The sequence below is a fragment of the Mauremys mutica genome, chromosome 2 (genome assembly GCF_020497125.1).
Source record: "Mauremys mutica isolate MM-2020 ecotype Southern chromosome 2, ASM2049712v1, whole genome shotgun sequence".
Lineage (NCBI taxonomy): Eukaryota > Metazoa > Chordata > Testudines > Geoemydidae > Mauremys > Mauremys mutica.
This window is the reverse complement of record NC_059073.1, coordinates 297,400,608-297,419,156: the sequence shown is the minus strand read 5'-3', so window position 1 is coordinate 297,419,156 and position 18,549 is coordinate 297,400,608. Positions and strand designations below refer to the sequence as shown.

At 44.2% G+C, this 18,549-nt stretch overlaps 1 protein-coding gene across 1 annotated transcript in view; it reads right to left on the bottom strand.

The window, feature by feature from the left end:
• Positions 1–18,549, bottom strand: part of LOC123363398 (stonustoxin subunit beta-like) — a 56,718-nt gene that overhangs the window by 12,089 nt on the left and 26,080 nt on the right. Inside the window, exon 3 of the mRNA XM_045004318.1 lies at positions 6,937–8,991. Coding sequence (XP_044860253.1) covers positions 6,937–8,991 — 2,055 coding nt within the window. The remainder of the gene's footprint in view (positions 1–6,936; positions 8,992–18,549) is intronic.

Genomic DNA, 18,549 nt, shown 5'->3' with positions numbered 1-18,549 from the left:
TTTTGACTACTGCACCCTAAATAGGTGAACTGTAGTTGACCAGCACACTATGCCTCAAGCACAAGAGGCCTTGGACTGTTTGCTGGTGAGTCAGTAGTTCCTAGTGTTGAATCTTCTAAGTGAATACTACCAGATCCTGCTGGGAGCAGAAGATAGGGAGAAGACAGCCTTCATCAGCCCATTAGGTTTCCAAGAGTGTGAATGCATGCCCCAGTGAATTTCTGGAGTCCCTACCACGTTTCAATATCTTATGGAGAAAGTTGTTGGAGACATGAACTTACTGCAAGTCTTAGTTTATTTGGATGATCTGATTGTGTTTGGAAGAACCTTGGAGGAACATGAAGACAGACTTCATAAATTGCTAGACCAGTTGGAAGCCTATGGACTGAAACTTTCAATTGATAAATGCCAGTTCTGCAGGTCAAATACGTGGGTCACATTGTGTCCCAAGCGGGTCTGAGTACTGATCCAGATAAAATAGAAGAACTCACTACCTGACCACACCCATATAATTACAGAGAACTCAAGACCTTTCTAGGATTTAGTGGCTACTATCACTATTTGTGAAGAAGTATGTTACCATTGCAAAGCCTCTGATTGCTCAGGAGGGCCTTACCTTTGGTCCTAGATTTACTCTTGCTGGATGGGTATCTCCTGGTGAGAGCAGAGACACTATGGCCTCTTAGCCCTGGTCTACACTATGGGATTAGGTCGAATTTGCCGCATGAGGTCAATTTAAAAATGACTGCGTCTACACAACCAACCTCATTCTGTCGACCTAAAGGACTCTTAAAATCAACTTCTGTACTTCTCCCTGACGAGGGGAGTAGCGCTAAAATCGACCTTGCTGGGTCAAATTTGGGGTAGTGTGGATGCAAATTGACAGTATTGGCCTCCGGGAGATATCCCAGAGTGCTCTACTGTGACTGCTCTGGACAGCACTTTGAACTCCGATGCACTACCCAGGTACTACCCGGGAACTTTTGAATTTCATTTCCTGTTTGGTCAGCGTGGCAAAATCAGCAGCACAGGTGACCATGCAGTCCCCCCAGAATCACAAAAAAGCTCCAGCATGGACCGAAAGGGAGACACTGGATCCGATTGCTCTATGGGGAGAAGCATCGGTGCAGGCCGAACTCTGACCAAAAAGGAGAAATGCAAATATATTTGCCAAAATCTCACAGGGCAATCTGGACAGAGGCTGCCACAGGGACACACAGCAGTGCCGCGTGAAAGTTAAGGAGCTCAGGCAAGCCTACTGCAAGACAAAGGAGGGAAACAGATGATCTGGGTCAGAGCCCCATACATGCTGCTGCTATGATCAGCTGCATGGCATTCTAAGGGGGGACCCTACCACTACCCCACCACTGTCCGTGGACACCTGCAATGTGGGAGTCTCATGCAATAGGGAAGAGGATTTTGCGGATGAGGAAGAGGAGGAGGAGAATGCACAGCAGGCAAGCGGTGAATCCGTTCTCCCTGGCAGTCAAGATCTTTTCATCACCCTGGAGTCAATACGCTCCCAAGGTGGGATTCCTGACCCTGAAGCCAGGGAAGGCACCTCTGGTGAGTGCACATTTGTAACTACAGTAAAGGGTTTGAAAGCAATAGTGTTTAATATTTGATTTGCCCTGAAGAATTGGGATGCATTCACGGCCAGTACAGCTACTGGAACTGCATCTGGGCTATAAAGGGTCAAAGAGCATTCGGTCTATATCTTTCTCTGTTAGCCTCAGGAGAGTGATATCATTCATGGTCACCTGGTTGAAATAGGGGAATTTTTGTAAGGGAACAGTAAAAGGACCCCGTTCATGCAGGGCTGTTTGCACTTGGCTAAAAGGGATCATCCCAGAGAATAGACACATGGCGGAGAGGAGGGGTAAAGGGATCATCCCGGAGAATAGCCATACAGAGCGGTAGGGGGAGGTGTGTGCTGCACATCCACCCGAAAACTGCAGCCCCTCCTTTTAAATGTGAAACCCAACCGGCATTGCTTGCTATGGGAAAGGAGGGCACTGCAATTCGAAACCATTCCCACATGTTATGCGGGGTTGGCTTCTTATGCCTTCATACCAAAAGGCTTACCATGGCTGCCTGAAAACCGAATTCTGTTGCCCAGCCATGTGTGATGTGTCACCATACTGGCAGGCGCCCAATATAAAAGGCAAAATGCGACCTTGTACCTAAAGCACATGTGCTGTCTGCTGTGAATTGCTTAATTCACTGTGAAAGAGTCTCCCTTTTGTTCTCAGAAATGTATCATCTTGAATTTCACTCTCCCTTTTTATCTCCCCGCAGGTGCAAATGTTTCTATGCTCCCCCTATCATCTCCATCTCTGTGTCCATGTCCTCATCAAAATCCTCCTTGTGCTGGTGTCTCTTAGCCCGGTTCTGCATATAGTCCAAGATAATGCCCAAGGTGTTTACAATGCTCGCAACAGCAGCAGTGACGGTGAGCTGAGCAGGCTCCATGCTTGCCATGGCATCTGCACAGGTAACCCAGGAAAAAAGGTGTGAAATGATTGTCTGCTGTTGCTTTCACAGAGGGAGGGATGACTGATGACATGTACCTGAAACCACTCATGAGAATGTTTTTGCCCCATCAGGCATTGGGCACTTACCCCAGAATTCCAATGGGCAGCAGAGACTGCAGGAACTGTGGGATAGCTACCCACAGTGCACCGCTCTGTAAGTCGATGCTAGCCGCGGTAGTGAGGACGCACTCCGCCGACTTAATGCGCTTAGTGGGGACATACACAATCGACTGTACAAAATCGATTTCTAAAAATCGACTTCTATAAAATTGACCTAATTTTGTAGTATAGAAGTATCCTTTGGACCCTGATTAATTGCCTAGCTCATGCTCCGGTCCTTGTCTTTGCTGACCCAGGCAGCTGATGCCAGTTTGGAGGGCTTGGGAGCAGACTTATACCAGGAAGTTAAAAGTAAACGTAAACCTGTGGTCTTTGGCAGAAGCAGACTCTGTGATAGCAAGACTCACTACCCCATTCACTAGCAGGAGTTCTTGGCCCTGAAACAAGCTGTCACTGAGAAGTTTCAAGAAGTTTGTATGTGCTCAGTTTCAAATGTGGACAGACAACAATTCATAGATTTACATTATAATCAGTGCTAAGCTGGACGCTACAGGGCACCTTCGCTAGCTATGAGTTCAGCATTCAGTACCGATCAGGGAGAAGTAATGTCTGTGGATGCTGGGGCAATGCATCCACATCTACATCGGAAATTTCTGTGAATCCTACAGGTGGAATGAGAGCTATTTGCACACGGTCATCAATAGTCGGAGGTGCATGAGAGTCTTTATGGTTGTGTCTCTCTGGGGCCGCCCCCTGAAAGTATCCGTTAGCCACAGTGAATTATGTTGTGTTGGACTAATCTCTATTGCCTAGGCTCAATGTTGTTCACTGGCAAGAAGCCCAACTGTAAAATAAGGGTGTTTGTGAAACACTGCTTGCTGAAAATGAGAATCAAACTCAAGCTGCAATTATTCCATCTACCCCTGAGGGTAAATTACCATTGGGAGAATGGAGCAAACTAAAACTGATTCAGGGAGTGCTGCACCAAATCAGAGCAGGGACTTTACAAAATCAATGAACACAACTAGTACTACCAGAAAAGTGCGCAATCATGGCGATGAGGGCTCTGTATGATGACTTTGGACATTTGGGAATGGAGTTATTAGTACCTGTTAGTAAATAGTAATACTTTTACTTCTTTCTTTCTGTATATGTGATTCATATATATATTAACTATTCTTTAGAATCTTTATCTTCAACAAAGAGTGTCTGAATTCTAAGGCCTAGAACACTGGTCTGTTGACCAATAAGTAACCTTATTTAGGAATGTATTCATTATGCTGTATTTAATAACTGGGATGCCTTCATGTCTTTAAAACTCCAGATATTCTTGGAAAAGATCTCCTTAACATATATATATATATATATATATATATATAAAATGCTGACATAAGCATAAATGCTGACATGGCAATACTGACATAGACTTGGGAAACTAATAAGAGATTATTGTTTACCAGATGTTTTCAGGTGGGGAAACCAACATGAAAGAATGATTGTGGGATAAGAACGAACCTCTGACAGATATTAATTTGAAGAATTGTTAGTGCTCTCAGCTGTAAAGAATCATGCCTTCACATGAGTCAGATAAAATGAGACTGTATAGAAATTACATCACAACATATGTTTCTGAGAGAATATTCTTGGCAATTTTCCTTTGTCTGAAACCCCATATAATGATAATGATATGAAAATGTAGGTTGGGGTAATGAAAATTGCATGTCTCTTCAAGATGCAGGAAAGACACATATCCAGCTCTTAGTCTGCTAACAAAGGGTGGTAATGTGTTTATTTCTATATTCTGTATAGTGATGTACTAATCTCTGATTAATAATCTTAGATTAAATAATTTTAATTGGGCTTGTTATTTCAACAATCTCAAACTGTTAACTCAGACACTGAATGGGGGAGACAATATAGTGACAGATGACATGGAAAAAGCTGAAGTACTCAATGCTTTTTTTGCCTCGGTCTTCACAGATAAGGTCAGCTCCCAGACTGCTGCACTGGGCAACACAATATGGGGAGGGGGTGAGCAGCCCTCAGTGGTGAAAGAACAGGTTAAAGACTATTTAGAAAAGTTGGACATGCACAAGTCCATGAGTCCAGATCTAATGCATCCAAGGGTGCTGAGGGAGTTGGCGGATGTGATTGCAGAGCCATTGGCCATTATCTTTGAAAATTAGTGGCAATTGGGGGAGGTCTCGGATGATTGGAAAAAGGCAAATATAGTGCCCATATTTAAAAAAGGGAAGAAAGAGAACCCGGGGAACTACAGACCGGTCAGCCTCACTTCAGTCCCTGGGAAAATCATGGAGCAGGTCCTCAGGGAATACATTTTGAAGCACTTGGAGGAGAGGAAGGTGACCAGGACCAACCTGATTGTCTTCTATGATGAGATAGCTGATCTGTGGATGTAGGGAAAGTGGTGGATATCATATATCTTGACTTTAGCAAAGCTTTTGATATGGTCTCCCACAGTATTCTTGCCAGCAAGTTAAAAAAAGTATGGATTGGATGCATGGACTATAAGGTGGATAGATAGCTGGCTAGATCATTGGGCTCAATGGGTAGTGATCAATGGCTTGATATCTAATTGGCAGCCGGTATAAAGGGGCTGGGGCCGGTTTGGTTCAACATCTTTATTAATGATCTGGATGATGGGATGAATTGCACCCTCAGCAAGTTTGCAGATGACACTAAACTGCGGGGAGAGGTGGATACGCTGGAGGGTAGGGATAGGGTCCAGAGGGACCTAGACAAATTGGAGGATTGGGACAAAAGAAATCTAATCAGGTTCAATAAGGAGAAGTGCAGAGTCCTGCACTTAGGACGGAAGAATCCCATGCACCACTACAGGCTGGGGACCGACTGGCTAAGCAGCAGTTCTGTAGAAAAGGACCCGGCGTGTGCCCTTGTTGCCAAGAAGGCTAATGGCATATTGGGCTGCATTAGTAGGAGCATTGCCAGCAGATCGAGGGATGTGATCATTCCCCTCTATTCGTCACTGATGAGACCACACCTGGAGTATTGAGTCCAGTTTTGGTCCCCTCACTACAGAAGGGATGTGGACAAATTGGAGAGAGTCCAGCGGGTTCCAAAGAGGATGGAGCTCAGCTGCTCTCAGTGGTGGCAGATGACAGAACAAGGAGTAATGGTCTCAGGTTGCAGTGGGGGAGGTTCTCTAAAAACATCTACTCAATGTGCATTGGTAGTAAAAAAACTAACAATGTTAAGAACCACTAGGAAAGGGATAGATAATAAAACAGTAAATATCATAAAGACACTATATAAATCCATTGCACGCCCACATCTTGAATACTGCATACAGTTCTGGTCACCCATTTCAAAAAAGATATACTGGAACTGGAAAAAGTACAGAAAATGGCAACAAAAATGTTTATGGGTATGGGACAGCTTCGATATGAGGCGAGATTAAAAAGACAGACTTTGCAGCTTAGAAAAGAGACAACTAAGGGGGTATAGGATAGAGGTCTATAAAATCATGAATGATGTGGAGAAAGTGAATAAGGAAGTAAGCGTTATTTACTTCTTCACATAACACAAGAACCAGGGATCATCTGATGAAATAATAGGCAACTACCGGTAGTTTAAAACAAACAAAAGGAAGTACTTCTTCACAGAATGAACAGTTAACCTGTGGAAATCGTTGCCAAAACTATAACTTGATTCCAAATACAATTAGATAAGTTCGTGGAGGATAGGTCCATCAATGGCTATTAGACAAAATGATCAAAGATACAATCCCATGCTCCTAGTGTCCCTAACCTCTGTTTGCCAGAAGCTAGGAGTGGATGACAGGGGATGGATCACTTGATGATTCCCTGTTCTGTTCATTCCCTCTGGGGCACCTGGCATTAGCCACTGCTGGAAGACAGGATACTGGGCTAGATGGACTATTGATCTGACCCAGTATGGCCGTTCTTATGTGGATCCACTCTGTGATCTGGGGTATCGGTCACCTAAGCCAGTATTTCTCAATCTTTTTGATGCCAGAGACTGCCTTCCTAAAATGTGTCAAGGAAATCTCAGGGACCAGCAAGGAGGCTGCCACAGACTCGCACCGGTCCATGGACCGGTCATTGAGAAACATTGACCTAACCCATCTAGTCCGGGCATAGGAACCAAATTGGGTGTTCAAGTGGATGCTAAGATTTATTTGTAATTTTAGTTCTTATTTGAATGGATGCTGATTCTGCGTTATACACCCAGGATATTTTAGATTCATTCCCATAAGGATTCTCTTACCTGATCCAGTAGCTCCAGGCACTAGAGGACTTTAATTGAGGAAAAAAAAATATGCAGATTTATTCATGTTTACCTTTCTCTAGTGTTGAGATCCAACTGTCCTCACTTGGGTCTCTCACAGCCCCATCCGCGCACACAGACGACGCTTGAAATCTATAGGTCGTCTCAGGCCTCAGTCCATCAGTGTTACAAGATCCAGTTCTCTCTCCTGTCCTTTGTCCCAGCCATTTGTCTTTCTCCTCATATCTTTCACCTTCAACCTCTTCTTTATATTCTACCTTACACTCCCTTATACTGACTCCATCTCCAGTGACACTTGGACTCTCCCGGGTGAGAGCAATGGAAGATGATTCTACAGTCGCTTTTTCTGGCTTCCCAGGGGAGCTGGTCGGGGGAAGAGTCTTCACAGGATCACTCACGTCGCTGCTCTCGCTGAGCCCTGGTTTGGTCACTGCAGCATATCGGAACTGGTACTCGGTGTTTGCACGGAGCCCTGTCACTGTGAATGTCACTTGTGTGTTATTTACATTCACAGCCGTCCAGTTCTCCTGCCCTACAATTCTGTACTCTGCCCGATAGCCGGATATCGCAGCCCTTTCAAAGTCTGATGGATTAAATGTGAGCTGCACACAATTGTGTCTGATTCCATCAATCAGAGGAGGGAGAGGTTTTGATGGGGGCTCAAAGCTGGTGCTGACCAGCTCTCCATCCTCATACAGGTAAATTGTAGCTCCTGGATGGTCCTCATCTGGAACAGAGGCCACAATGAACTGGGTGTTTCCATGAGATTTATTGATATTAGTAAAGTCTAAGAAGGACTTTGCGAATTTTCGTGCTTTTCTTCTTATCTTTTCATTCTCAAACCACTGTTTGGAATCTGATTTCTCAGAGGGAGAATTGGCTGAGGCTGAATCATGAATTTTCTCCAGAAACTGTCTTCGAAGCCAAAAGGTCAAATCTGATAAATATGGCTCTTTGTTGTGTAATGAAGTAAGTGTGAAACACACAACAGAATCATGCTTAGGGCAGAGTACTATTTTTTCTAGTTCACTCTTGGAGGATATGACTTCCACATTCTGTAGCCTAGCAAGGTAGGAATCCACTAAATTCATCTCTTGCTCCTTTGTATCCAGAAATTCATTAAGTCTCTGTGTATTGAATGGTGATTGTTCTTTGCTTTTTAAAATGTCCACCAGGGCCCTTTCTTCTGCTTCAGCTCCACGGATCGCAGGTAAGATTCTTGCTAGTTGTTGCTGGAAAGTCTGTCTGTGTTGCTGACACAGATCTTTGAATTGCTGGATTTTCTTTTTGATTTCAGGGAAGGTTGTGGCAATTGGATTTTTCATCATGTCATTGCCTCGCATGTCCAGTTCGGTCAGTTGCTCCAAGGCTGTTTGAGCATCAAAAATCAGTACTCTGCTGATCTCACGCACCAGCTGAGCAGCTCTGGAGTCCAGCTTGGTCAGCGGGTACAGCCAAACTCTCACTGGTACGGCCTTCTCCCCGCTGTCACCCAACAGCTTCGGGAGGGTGGAACAAATTTCCATGGCATCTAGATAAGTAACTGGATTGTTCTCAAGAGCAAAATCACCATAGAATGTGCAACTGACATTTTCAGCCTCTGATGCTTTCTTGTACTCCATTTTCACAGGCCCCTCTCCTCCTCCTGATATTTTTGGTAATTTTTCTATCATAAGTTTCATCTTTCCCTGTATCTCTTCTATACTCTCAGTTGAAGAAACTTCTCGATCAAACACAAAGAAAGCCTGAGCCCCGTACAGTACAGCTGTGACCACATGGGTTGCTTTATTTTGGTCATATACAGCAGGATAAGAGATATTCTGGTGCTCTGAATGGCTTATAGCCAGCTGCTCAAACTTGGTCGTTGTTGAATATTGTAATGTAACTCGGGCTTGATTTTGGGATTTCTTGGTATCATTTAAAAATGCTGCAGATCCATTCACTTCTACCAGGCCCCCCAGGAAACTCGCCTTCAGGGATCCTGAGAGACTGAGAGCAGAGGCCTTAGCTTCCATGGTGTCAGATGCAATGATTTGAAATTCAGTCTTGTGCTGCATTGTTGTCCCCACTTGTTTGTTAAGGGTATTGGTGTTCCATAAAGTGATACCTGAGAAATTCCACACAAACACTCAGTTAGTGACAGATGAATGTGGTATGAAATCCTTCTCATTCAATGTAATTGTCTCATATTAAAGTAACATGCTACCAGTGAGAGGTGTAGAATGGGGGTGCTCTGTTGGAAGGTCTGTCTGTGGCTTTTATTTGGCATCTATTTTGTGTCTAAGGGCCAATAATACCCATCAATACCATATTAGGGTTGTCATGAGTTTGGGGTGCTGAGTATAACAGTAGTTAGCACATGAAGAATTCAAACACCATCTGAGGCAATTTAAAAGGAGAGATTTTATTTCACATAGGTTTGGTCTACACTGGCGGGGGTGGGGGAGGCTCGATCTAAGTTACACAACTTCAGCTACATGAATAAAGTAGCTAAAGTTGACATACTTAGATCTACTTACAACAGTGTCTTCACTGGTGTAAGTCGACAGCTGACACTCTCCCATTGAATCTGCCTGCACCTCTCGCCCTGGTGGACGACCAGAGTCGACAGAAGAGTGCTCGGCTGTCGATTTATCGTGTCTAGACTAGACACGATAAATTGACCCCCGCTGGATCGCTGGATCAATTGCTGCCTGTCGATCCAGCGGGTAATGTACACATGCCCATAGTCTATAGTACATAGCATGAAAATATTGTAATGTTTTATGTTTACTGTATCATCCTTTAAAACAACAGAGCTCTATGATTTCAATGTCAAACCACTACTTCAGCAAGTGAAAAAAGAACTGGAGTTGTGGGGCGAGTATGCAATTTCTTGGCAGGGGAGAATAGCCACAGTCCAAATGAATATTCTGCCAAGGATATTTTTCTTATTTTCAAAATCTTTCTGTGATTATCTCAGATAAAATCCAAGCAGGAATACAGAGGATGTTGTTAGAATTTATATGGAATAAGAAAAGACCAAAAGTGAGACCAAATACATTATACAGACCTATTAAACACAGTGGACTAGCTGTTTGAAATATTCTGTGGTACTGTCAAATCAGCTCAAAGCAGTAGTGGACTGGGGGCCCTCTAACCTAGCCAAACAAGGGTCTTTATTGAACAAGAAAATTGCAGCAGTGTACTCATTGTTAGGCTACCACGGATTAATAAATAAATCACACCTGCCAGAAACGTACACACATTCTTGGCAAAGGCTACTCCATGGGTCTGGAACAGAACTAGAGATAGGATCAGTTCTCATCCATGACACCCAATGCAAATAATCCCAATCTTAACCCAAATCAAGAACCAGAGAGCTTCAAAGTTTTGTAAAGCAATGGAATACATACAGTTGGCCAGTTATTCAATAAAGAAATGTTCTAATTTATTTAGAGATTAAAACTAACTTTAACTGTCCCACTGTTCCCTGGTACCAGTACTTTCAAGTCAGGCGTTATGTTTCTCAACTTTCTAGAAAACCCGTTTGTTACAGAAAGCCAACTTTAATAGAAGCGATAGCACCTGGTCAATTAAGAAACAAAAAAATTATAACTAATTTATATCAATCTTTCAAACAGCTCTCCTTACAAAAAAAAGTGTCCCTATATGACACACATGGAAAAGAATGTGGATAGACAAATTACCTCAAAAGGAATGGGGTTTGATCTGGAAAAGAAGATGAGAAACCGAAGTCTTTAGCACAACAAAAGAGAAAATATTAAGATACTGTTTCAATGGTACATCAAAACCAGTCAGGTTAAAAAATATAGAGACAAAATGGGGATAAATGTTGGAGAAATTGTGCTGAAAGAGATTTTTATGCATATATGGTGGATATGTCCAGTCATCCGAGTATTAGGATGTAATCAGTAACCAAATATCACAAATTGTTGGATATTTATTATCAAATGATCCTCTGGTAATCCTCTTGGGGCTTCCTAGTGGAAATGGTCACACAAAAGGAAATTAATAATCTCTCATCTGCTAATAGCTGCTCGGTTATTGGTATCCTCTCATTGAAAAAAGAATAATAACCCAACCATTGAGAAATGGCTCTAAAAATACGGGATATTGTGGTTATGGAAAAATTAACACACTGTGACATAGCCAGAAAAGTAGACAGAGGACAGGTAGATATTTGGTTACCTTTCATTCAGTACTCAGACAAAGTACATTTACCTGCCTCCCCAAAAGCATACCTGTCCAATTTTTTGAATATTAACATTTGATAGATATATCTGATCTGTCAAATGAGAACCTAGAGATTTAACACAATTTAATAAATCACTAGAAACAATGTATGTTTTGTAATGATGCTCATTCTGTAATGTGGTAGCACCATGTTAAACAGAAAGATGTGATGACTATATTCCTGTATAATGTTTCTTTAAACAAAAGATAACTGTTGTAATGATTTTGTTTCATTTCTGATATTTTCATGGCAAGGATTTCTAAACTTGTTAAAACTTCCTAAATAAATAGTGTAAAAAGTAAAATTTTAGCCTACCAAAAGAAACAAAAGTAGACATCCCTCCCCACCCCAAATGAATTTTTACAAAAGTGTAAAACAAAACTTTTTTTCCCCTCAAGTAGGGCTTGAAGTTCCTATTTCACAAGATAAAACAACTGATGTGCCACACCAAGCTATTGCTCCTACTAAAGAGAAAGAACTGTACCAAGATACCTACACTGTATTTTAGCATTGAGTTACTAGGATTATAGATCAATTGAAAAGTGAGCTATAGAAAAATCACACTGATTCACCTGGTAAAATCCCACTACAGATTAATTTTATTCCATGCACAAAAACTATATTAAAATAAAAAAGTCACTAAAGGATGTGCATGCAGATACAATGCTGAAATAATGACATGATTAACTCAGCTCCTATTATATGTATTACATTATATATGTAAGCAGAGTCAGGATGAGCTCTATCCTGACATCTGGTGGTGAGTGTGGAAAAGAACTTCAGGGGCTGATCTTGTTTGCATAGGCACACCCACCCCACCTAGCATGAGCCCACAGCAGCCCAAAATGGTCACTTTGGCTGCTGTGGGATCCCCAGTTTCTTTGTTATTGGGGCACGAGGAATAAAGTGTTGTTACCCTGATTATGTGAATCAAGGACAATGAAACTGTTTTATGACAGAGGGTGTCGCCATCAACTAAGTAGCACTCACTAGACAAAGGACATGGGTTCCAAAACTCAGTGAATTGAGAGTGGCTGAGGGTAGGTATTTGTATGTGGTGCTGTGGGGACTCTTTGCAAGCCTGAAACACCAATTGTATCACCACTGTTGAATGTCAGAGCTAATTTTGATTCCATTAGGAATCTAGTTACAGGCTGCTGAGTTGAATTCATGTTGGACCAATAGCGCATTAGTACTAGGTCTCTCCTACTTCAAGCTGAAATCACTAAAGAGCTAACATTAGTAAGAGCTGAGATCACTGAGTGCTGTGTTAACTAGTAGGGGAGCCTGACGCTATATTGCTAAGTGGCTGGTGGAACAGAGCGGTTTGTGGGATGGCTGGTGGAGTGGAGCAGCTGGTGGAGCAGAGCAGTTTTCTGGGACTGTTGGAGCAGCCCACGAAACGGTGAGCAGAGCAGAGGGGAGCTGAGCTGAGCAGTTTGCGGGGACGGCTGGTGGAGTGGAGTGGCTGGCAGAGTAGAGCAGTTCGTGGGACAGCTGGAGCTGCTCACGGGACGGCTGGTGGAGTGGAACAGCTCATGGTGAAGGCTGCAGCAGAACCCGACAAAGAGGCGGAGCAGTCAGTCTTGGACCATGTATGGAGCCCCTTAACACACTGTGTGCCCCCCTATTCCTCCCCCCCATTTCCACCCAGGCTTGGGGGGGTAAAACTCTGCAGATAAACTTCTGAACTCTGGGGCTGCACTGACCAGGGACAGAGACTCTTGGGTTGTTAGACTTTTGGGACTTTGGGTGATTCTTAGGTTTCTGGACTCAAGACCCAAAGGGAAAGGACACGGCCCAATTTGCTGGGGTGGGTCGTTGCTCACGGTTTGGTCTATGAATTCTAGTTGTGGTGTTTTCCCAATTTAATGCTGAGTTGTTTACCTCATGTTATTAAACATTTTCTGCTACACTGAGACTCTGTGCTTGTGAGAGGGGAAGTATTGCCTCTTTGAGGTGCCCAGCGGTGTGTGTAAGATTTTCCCAGGTCACTGAGTGGGGGCTCAAGCTGGTTTTGCTTTACGTTGTTGGGAGGGGATCCCTATGTACTGAACCCGGCCCTTGCTGCTATCAACTCAGCCTGGCAGAAGGGTTACATATATAAACCTTTAAGCAAAATGATAAGCTATGATGAAATATTAAGCAGAAGTACTAGCTGCTCCATATCATACTTACGACTTTATTATGGAAGTGGGATAGAATCTTATTTTAGCACGACTGTCAATTTGGCTTGGGAAATTAGATTAGCCAGAAAATTGACACATTTACAGTAAAGGAGAATTTTTCTGAGGAAAACATTAATTGCTTTGGAGGATGGGACACTGGAGGATCTAGAGTTAAGCTTCTTGCTTTATGCAGATGGCATTGTACAACTGACAGGCACATTTGAAGTAATAATGATACTTTGGGACTAACAATAAATCCCAAGATAACAAAGTGGTTGCATCGGGGAAAAGAGATGATACAAATTTTGAAATCTAGCAGCGATGAATTTGTAGAATGAGTATATAAGAATGGCCCTACTTGGTCAAACCAAGGGTCCATCTAGCCCAGTATCCCGTCTTCTGACTTGGCCAGTGCCAGGTGGCCCAGAGGGAATGAACAGAACAGGGAATCATCAAGTGATCCATCCCCTGTCACCCATTCCCAGCTTCTGGCAAACAGAGGCTAAGGACACCATCCTTGCCCAGCCTGGCTAATAGCCATTGATGGACCTCCATGAATTTATCTAGTTCTTTTTTTTAACCTTGTGTGTTCCTAGGAAGTTTGATCAGTGCTAATGGTTCCATCAAGGATGGGGTTAAAAAGAGATGTGTTTTAGCTACAAGTGCTGCACAGAAGTTGATGAAATTATGGACTGGTAAACATTATGTTTGCTACCAAAGGGAAAATTTATCAAACCAGTGTAGAGTAACTCCTCACTTAACGTTGTAGTTCTGTTCCTGAAAAATGCGACTTTAAGTGAAATGATGTTAAGCGAATCCAATGTCCCCATAAGAATTAATGTAAATGGGGGGGTTAGGTTCCAGGGAATTTTTTTTTCCTCAGACAAAAGGCATTATATACATTTTAAACAAGCAATTTAATACAGATACTGTACTACAGTTGGGAGGTGCCCCTGCCTTACCCTACACAGGCACAGCCCACTGGCACTGGAGACAAGGCAGGCAAGGAGGCTGAAGGTGCTGTAGGCTGGGAGAAGCACCTTGCGCAGCAGCAGCTGCGTCCCCTACTCTGCAAGTACCAGGGCGGGGGGAGGAGGGACCAACCCTCAGCCCACCTACTTCCCCCCCTTCCCCGAAGCCCCCATCCTTGACCTGCCTCTTCTCCCCCCCACCTCTTCCCCCTTTACTTCCCACACTGGGTGCTCACTCCTTCCTCCCCCCCCTTCTAAACGTGACAAGCCAGCTGATTGCCCCAGGCAGGAGGCAGGGGAGGGAGGGGGAGCCTGAACGCTGAGTCCTTGCTCCTCCACCCCCCCCCCTCCTGTCCAGGGCAATCAGCTGGTTTGCGGCGTTTAGGGGGCAGGAGCGAGTGGGGAGGAGCAAGGACTCGGTGCCCAGGCTCCCCCTCCCTCCCCTCCTGTCCAGGGCAATCAGCTGGCTTGCGGTGTTCGGGAGACAGGGGAGGGAGGGGGAGCCTATGCACTGAGTCCTCGCTCCTCCCCCCCTCCCTCCTGCCCCCAAAATGCCTCAAGCCAGCTGATTGCCCAAGGCAGGAGGGAGGGGAAGGAGCGAGAACTCAGCGTTCAGTCTCCCCCTCCCTCCCCTGCCTCCTGCCCGGGGCAATTGGATTAACTTAACATCATTTCACTTAAAGTCTGCCGGTGTGCGGGATGCGCTGTGGGGATAGGGGGGCATAGGGAGGTTGTCAGCTGTGGAGAAAGCAGGCAGCCAAACAACATAAGAGTGGAGCATTGCACAAACTTTAAATGAGCATGTTCCCTAATTGATCAGCAACGTAACAACGAAACAACGTTAACCGGGACGACTTAAAGTGAGTTACTGTACTAACAGTATGACGCTATGGTCTAGAAGCAGCTGCATTAAATGAAACAATCATCACAAGACTGGAGGCATGAGATGGCAGATGAGATGGCAGATAAAAAAGTGGAATGATTTTAAGAGAAATGAAGAAGTTAGAAGGAGAGAAGGGTGTGAAATCAAGATGTGGGACTGGCTACAATCAAAATGATTATGGTGGTAGAGATTGTCTGCTGCACTAACAGAGGATAGGATGCCAGAGAAAGTAATGCAAACAGAATCAACGTCAGTCTGACCTAGAGGCTGATAAACCGACTAAATTGTAGAACATCTTATGTAGCAATGTGACCATGCTGGACTTAATGGAGGAACAAGCCAGGGACAGTAAGGGATGGTGATGCTATATTGCTCCCTATGTCTGCAAAGATGCTTGGGAATGAAAAAAAGAGGGACGAGGAGGATGAGGTTCCTAGTCCTTATGGCTGTGGTCATAACATGGAAAACATGAACCAAGCATAAGCCATCATTGCATGGATGCCTGCCCAAGTCTCCAGACAGCCTGAAACAGCTCTAAGAGGTGTGAACTGCTCTATTCATCTCTGTCATTCAGTGTCTAAAGAATCTGGCATTTTTCTTTGATACCAGATAGATAGATAGATAGATAGACTCAAACCAAGCACGCACCAGACTTATTGTCAGCGATACTGATACTTCAAAGGAGATGTTGTAAAAGTTGGCAAAGGATTCTGTGTTATGCACTCAGTCATTAAAAGGAGGAGTAATAAGTCACTTAGAAACCAACCATCCATTATGATGAGAGGTCAGTACATTCGTGTCATGAAGGTGTTTATCCTAAAGCCAACCATCAATCTGGTCAATTGTCCTTGTAGTTGAAATGGTCAACAGTGTCTCTTCCACAGAGGCAAAAGTAACCAATGAAACCTTGCAAATTCCATTATCCTACGTGTTCATGGCAAATTTAAAATTGGTGCCTGGAATGTTTAAATGTTGTCTGAAACAGGTAAAGCAGTCCTCCTCGTCAAGCAGTTGAGAAGCTGGAACACTGTGCTTTATCTGAAGAGAGTCACCAAGAAGTGGTGAAAAGAACATTGAGAACTATACACTTTTGTTCTGAGGCCACCCAATAGGCTGTTCCAGCAATGGGTTGCTGCTGTACTTTTACTCAGTCCCTGACAAGCCTTGAGTCAACTTATCAGTGTTTGAGTCCATACCAGCTGTGGATATCTTGCCACCATCACAATGTATGGACCCACCAACATGAAGGCCAATGATGCAGCTGCAGATCATTGTTACCAGCAACTGCAGACAATCCTTAAGAAACCCCAAGAAGGGATGTCATTGTGATCCAGGGGGACTTTAATGCACAGGTGGGAAAGGATAATGACACCAGGCCAAGTACACTCAGGAATTTTAGCATCAGGCGGAGGAACAGGAACAGGCAGTGACTGCTGGAATATGTGGCCGCCAATGACCTGGTGACTCGCTGTTCTACCACTAAAGATCCACAGGCAGACCAAGAACAGCCCAGACGGTTTCACTGTGAATGTTATCAATCATGTCCTAGTTAAGAGTTTGTGGTGGTCAGTGGTCCTCGATGTATGAGTTCATAGAAATGCTAAACTTGACACTGACCATCAGCTTCTGCTGACAAAAATGTCCCTTTGATTTTGAAAACAGCCAGTTAATGGGACAAAATTAGTCTGATTGAACCAAAAGCTGGTATTACAACCATGCTATCAAACATCTTTCTCTTCTGAACTGCTTAAGGCCATTGAAGAATTACAGACCAGGTCTCATTCTCTCTGTCATCTGATGAGGAATGGCATTGCATCAAGCCATTGGTGCTGACCGATACCAGCTCCGTGCTTCGGACTCAACCCCTCAAACATCATCCACTGGTCTATGAGGAAATGTTTGCAGCAGTTGGAGCTAAAATAAAAAGCAAGGCTACAATTTAAGTCTTCAAAGACATAGTTTGTTGAAAACAAAAGCAAAGGCCGAATGAGTTCGACTTTGGAACTGTGTAAGAAAGATAAAGAATTCTGGTGATCGACTCAGGCAGCCAGTTTAGAACAGACTGCCATCAGTTTTGATTTCCTCACCCTTTATTAATCTTTGCAGTGTTTGTGGGGGAAGGTGGCAGCAGCTTGTCTAGTAAAGGAATCAGGATGGCAGCAACAGCCAAAGTCAGCATAATCTGTTGTATCGCTTGGAATGTCATTTCAAGATACTCCTTAATTGTCCACCATATGCAATCCCTCTCCCAGCTGAAGAGGGACAAGAAGTTCTGGAAAAGCCACCTTCCCTCAACAGAGAAGAGATCTGTATCTCAGTCCATAAGCCAAAGTCTGCGGAAGACATCAGGGATTTATAACTTTAGCACCAAGTTGCTGAAGGTAGAGAAGAATATTGTTGTACGATAGCTGCATAGACAGTTCCAGACCACCTGGGGCACTAGGTTCATAGATTCCAAGAGCAGAAGGAACTGTTGTGATGATGTAGGTGATACTCCTCTATAGCAGGGGCCACAGAACTTCCTCAATATAATTATTTTTGAACTAGAGCATGTCTTTAAAATAAACATGTAACCCTTCTGCCCCTCTGAGTTGGCAGCAACAAGGGCCGGGTTCAGTATCCAGGGGTTCCGTTTCAATAACGCAATGCAAAACCGGCTCGAGCCCCCACCCAGTGACCTGGGACAATTACCTACCACCCCCCCGGGCGCCTCCAGGAGGCAATACTTCCCCACTCGCAAGCACGAAGTCTGAGTGTAGCAAAATCCTTTTAATAAAGGAGGAACAAACCAGAAGCAAACCCCCCCTCCAAGTACATTTGGCACTGTCCTTAGGGTCTTAAGTCCAATCACCCCAAAGTCCAACAACCCAAAAGTCTCAGTCTCTGGTCAGTACCACCCCAGAGTTCAAAAGTTTATCTGCAGAGTCCCCCCCCCCAGGTGGAAATGGGGGGGGGTCGCACACACAGGGTGCTAAGGGACACCTTACGTGGGCCAGGGCCGACTGCCCCGCTTCTCCGTGGAGTTCTGCTGCAGCCTTCACCAGGACTGGCTCCACACCACCAGCTGTGCTGCTCCTCCAGCAGACTCGTGAACCACGTCAGCCGTCCCCCACAAACCGCTCCACACTGCTCACTGTTCCATGGGCTGCTCCAACGTGCTGCAGACTGCTCCACTCTGCCAGCTGCTTGGTGATAGATCTTCAGGCTCTCCCACTACTTAACACAGCACTCAGTGATTTCCGCTCAGTAAGCTTAGTTCTTTTAGTGACTTCAGCTCTTAGTGATTTCAACTTGTAGTAGGAGAGCCCCAGTGCCACATGGCCCAATGTGAATTCAGGTCAGCAACCTCTAGATAGACTCCTAAAGGATTCAAAATTAGCTCTGCTCTTTAACAGTGGAGAGAGGA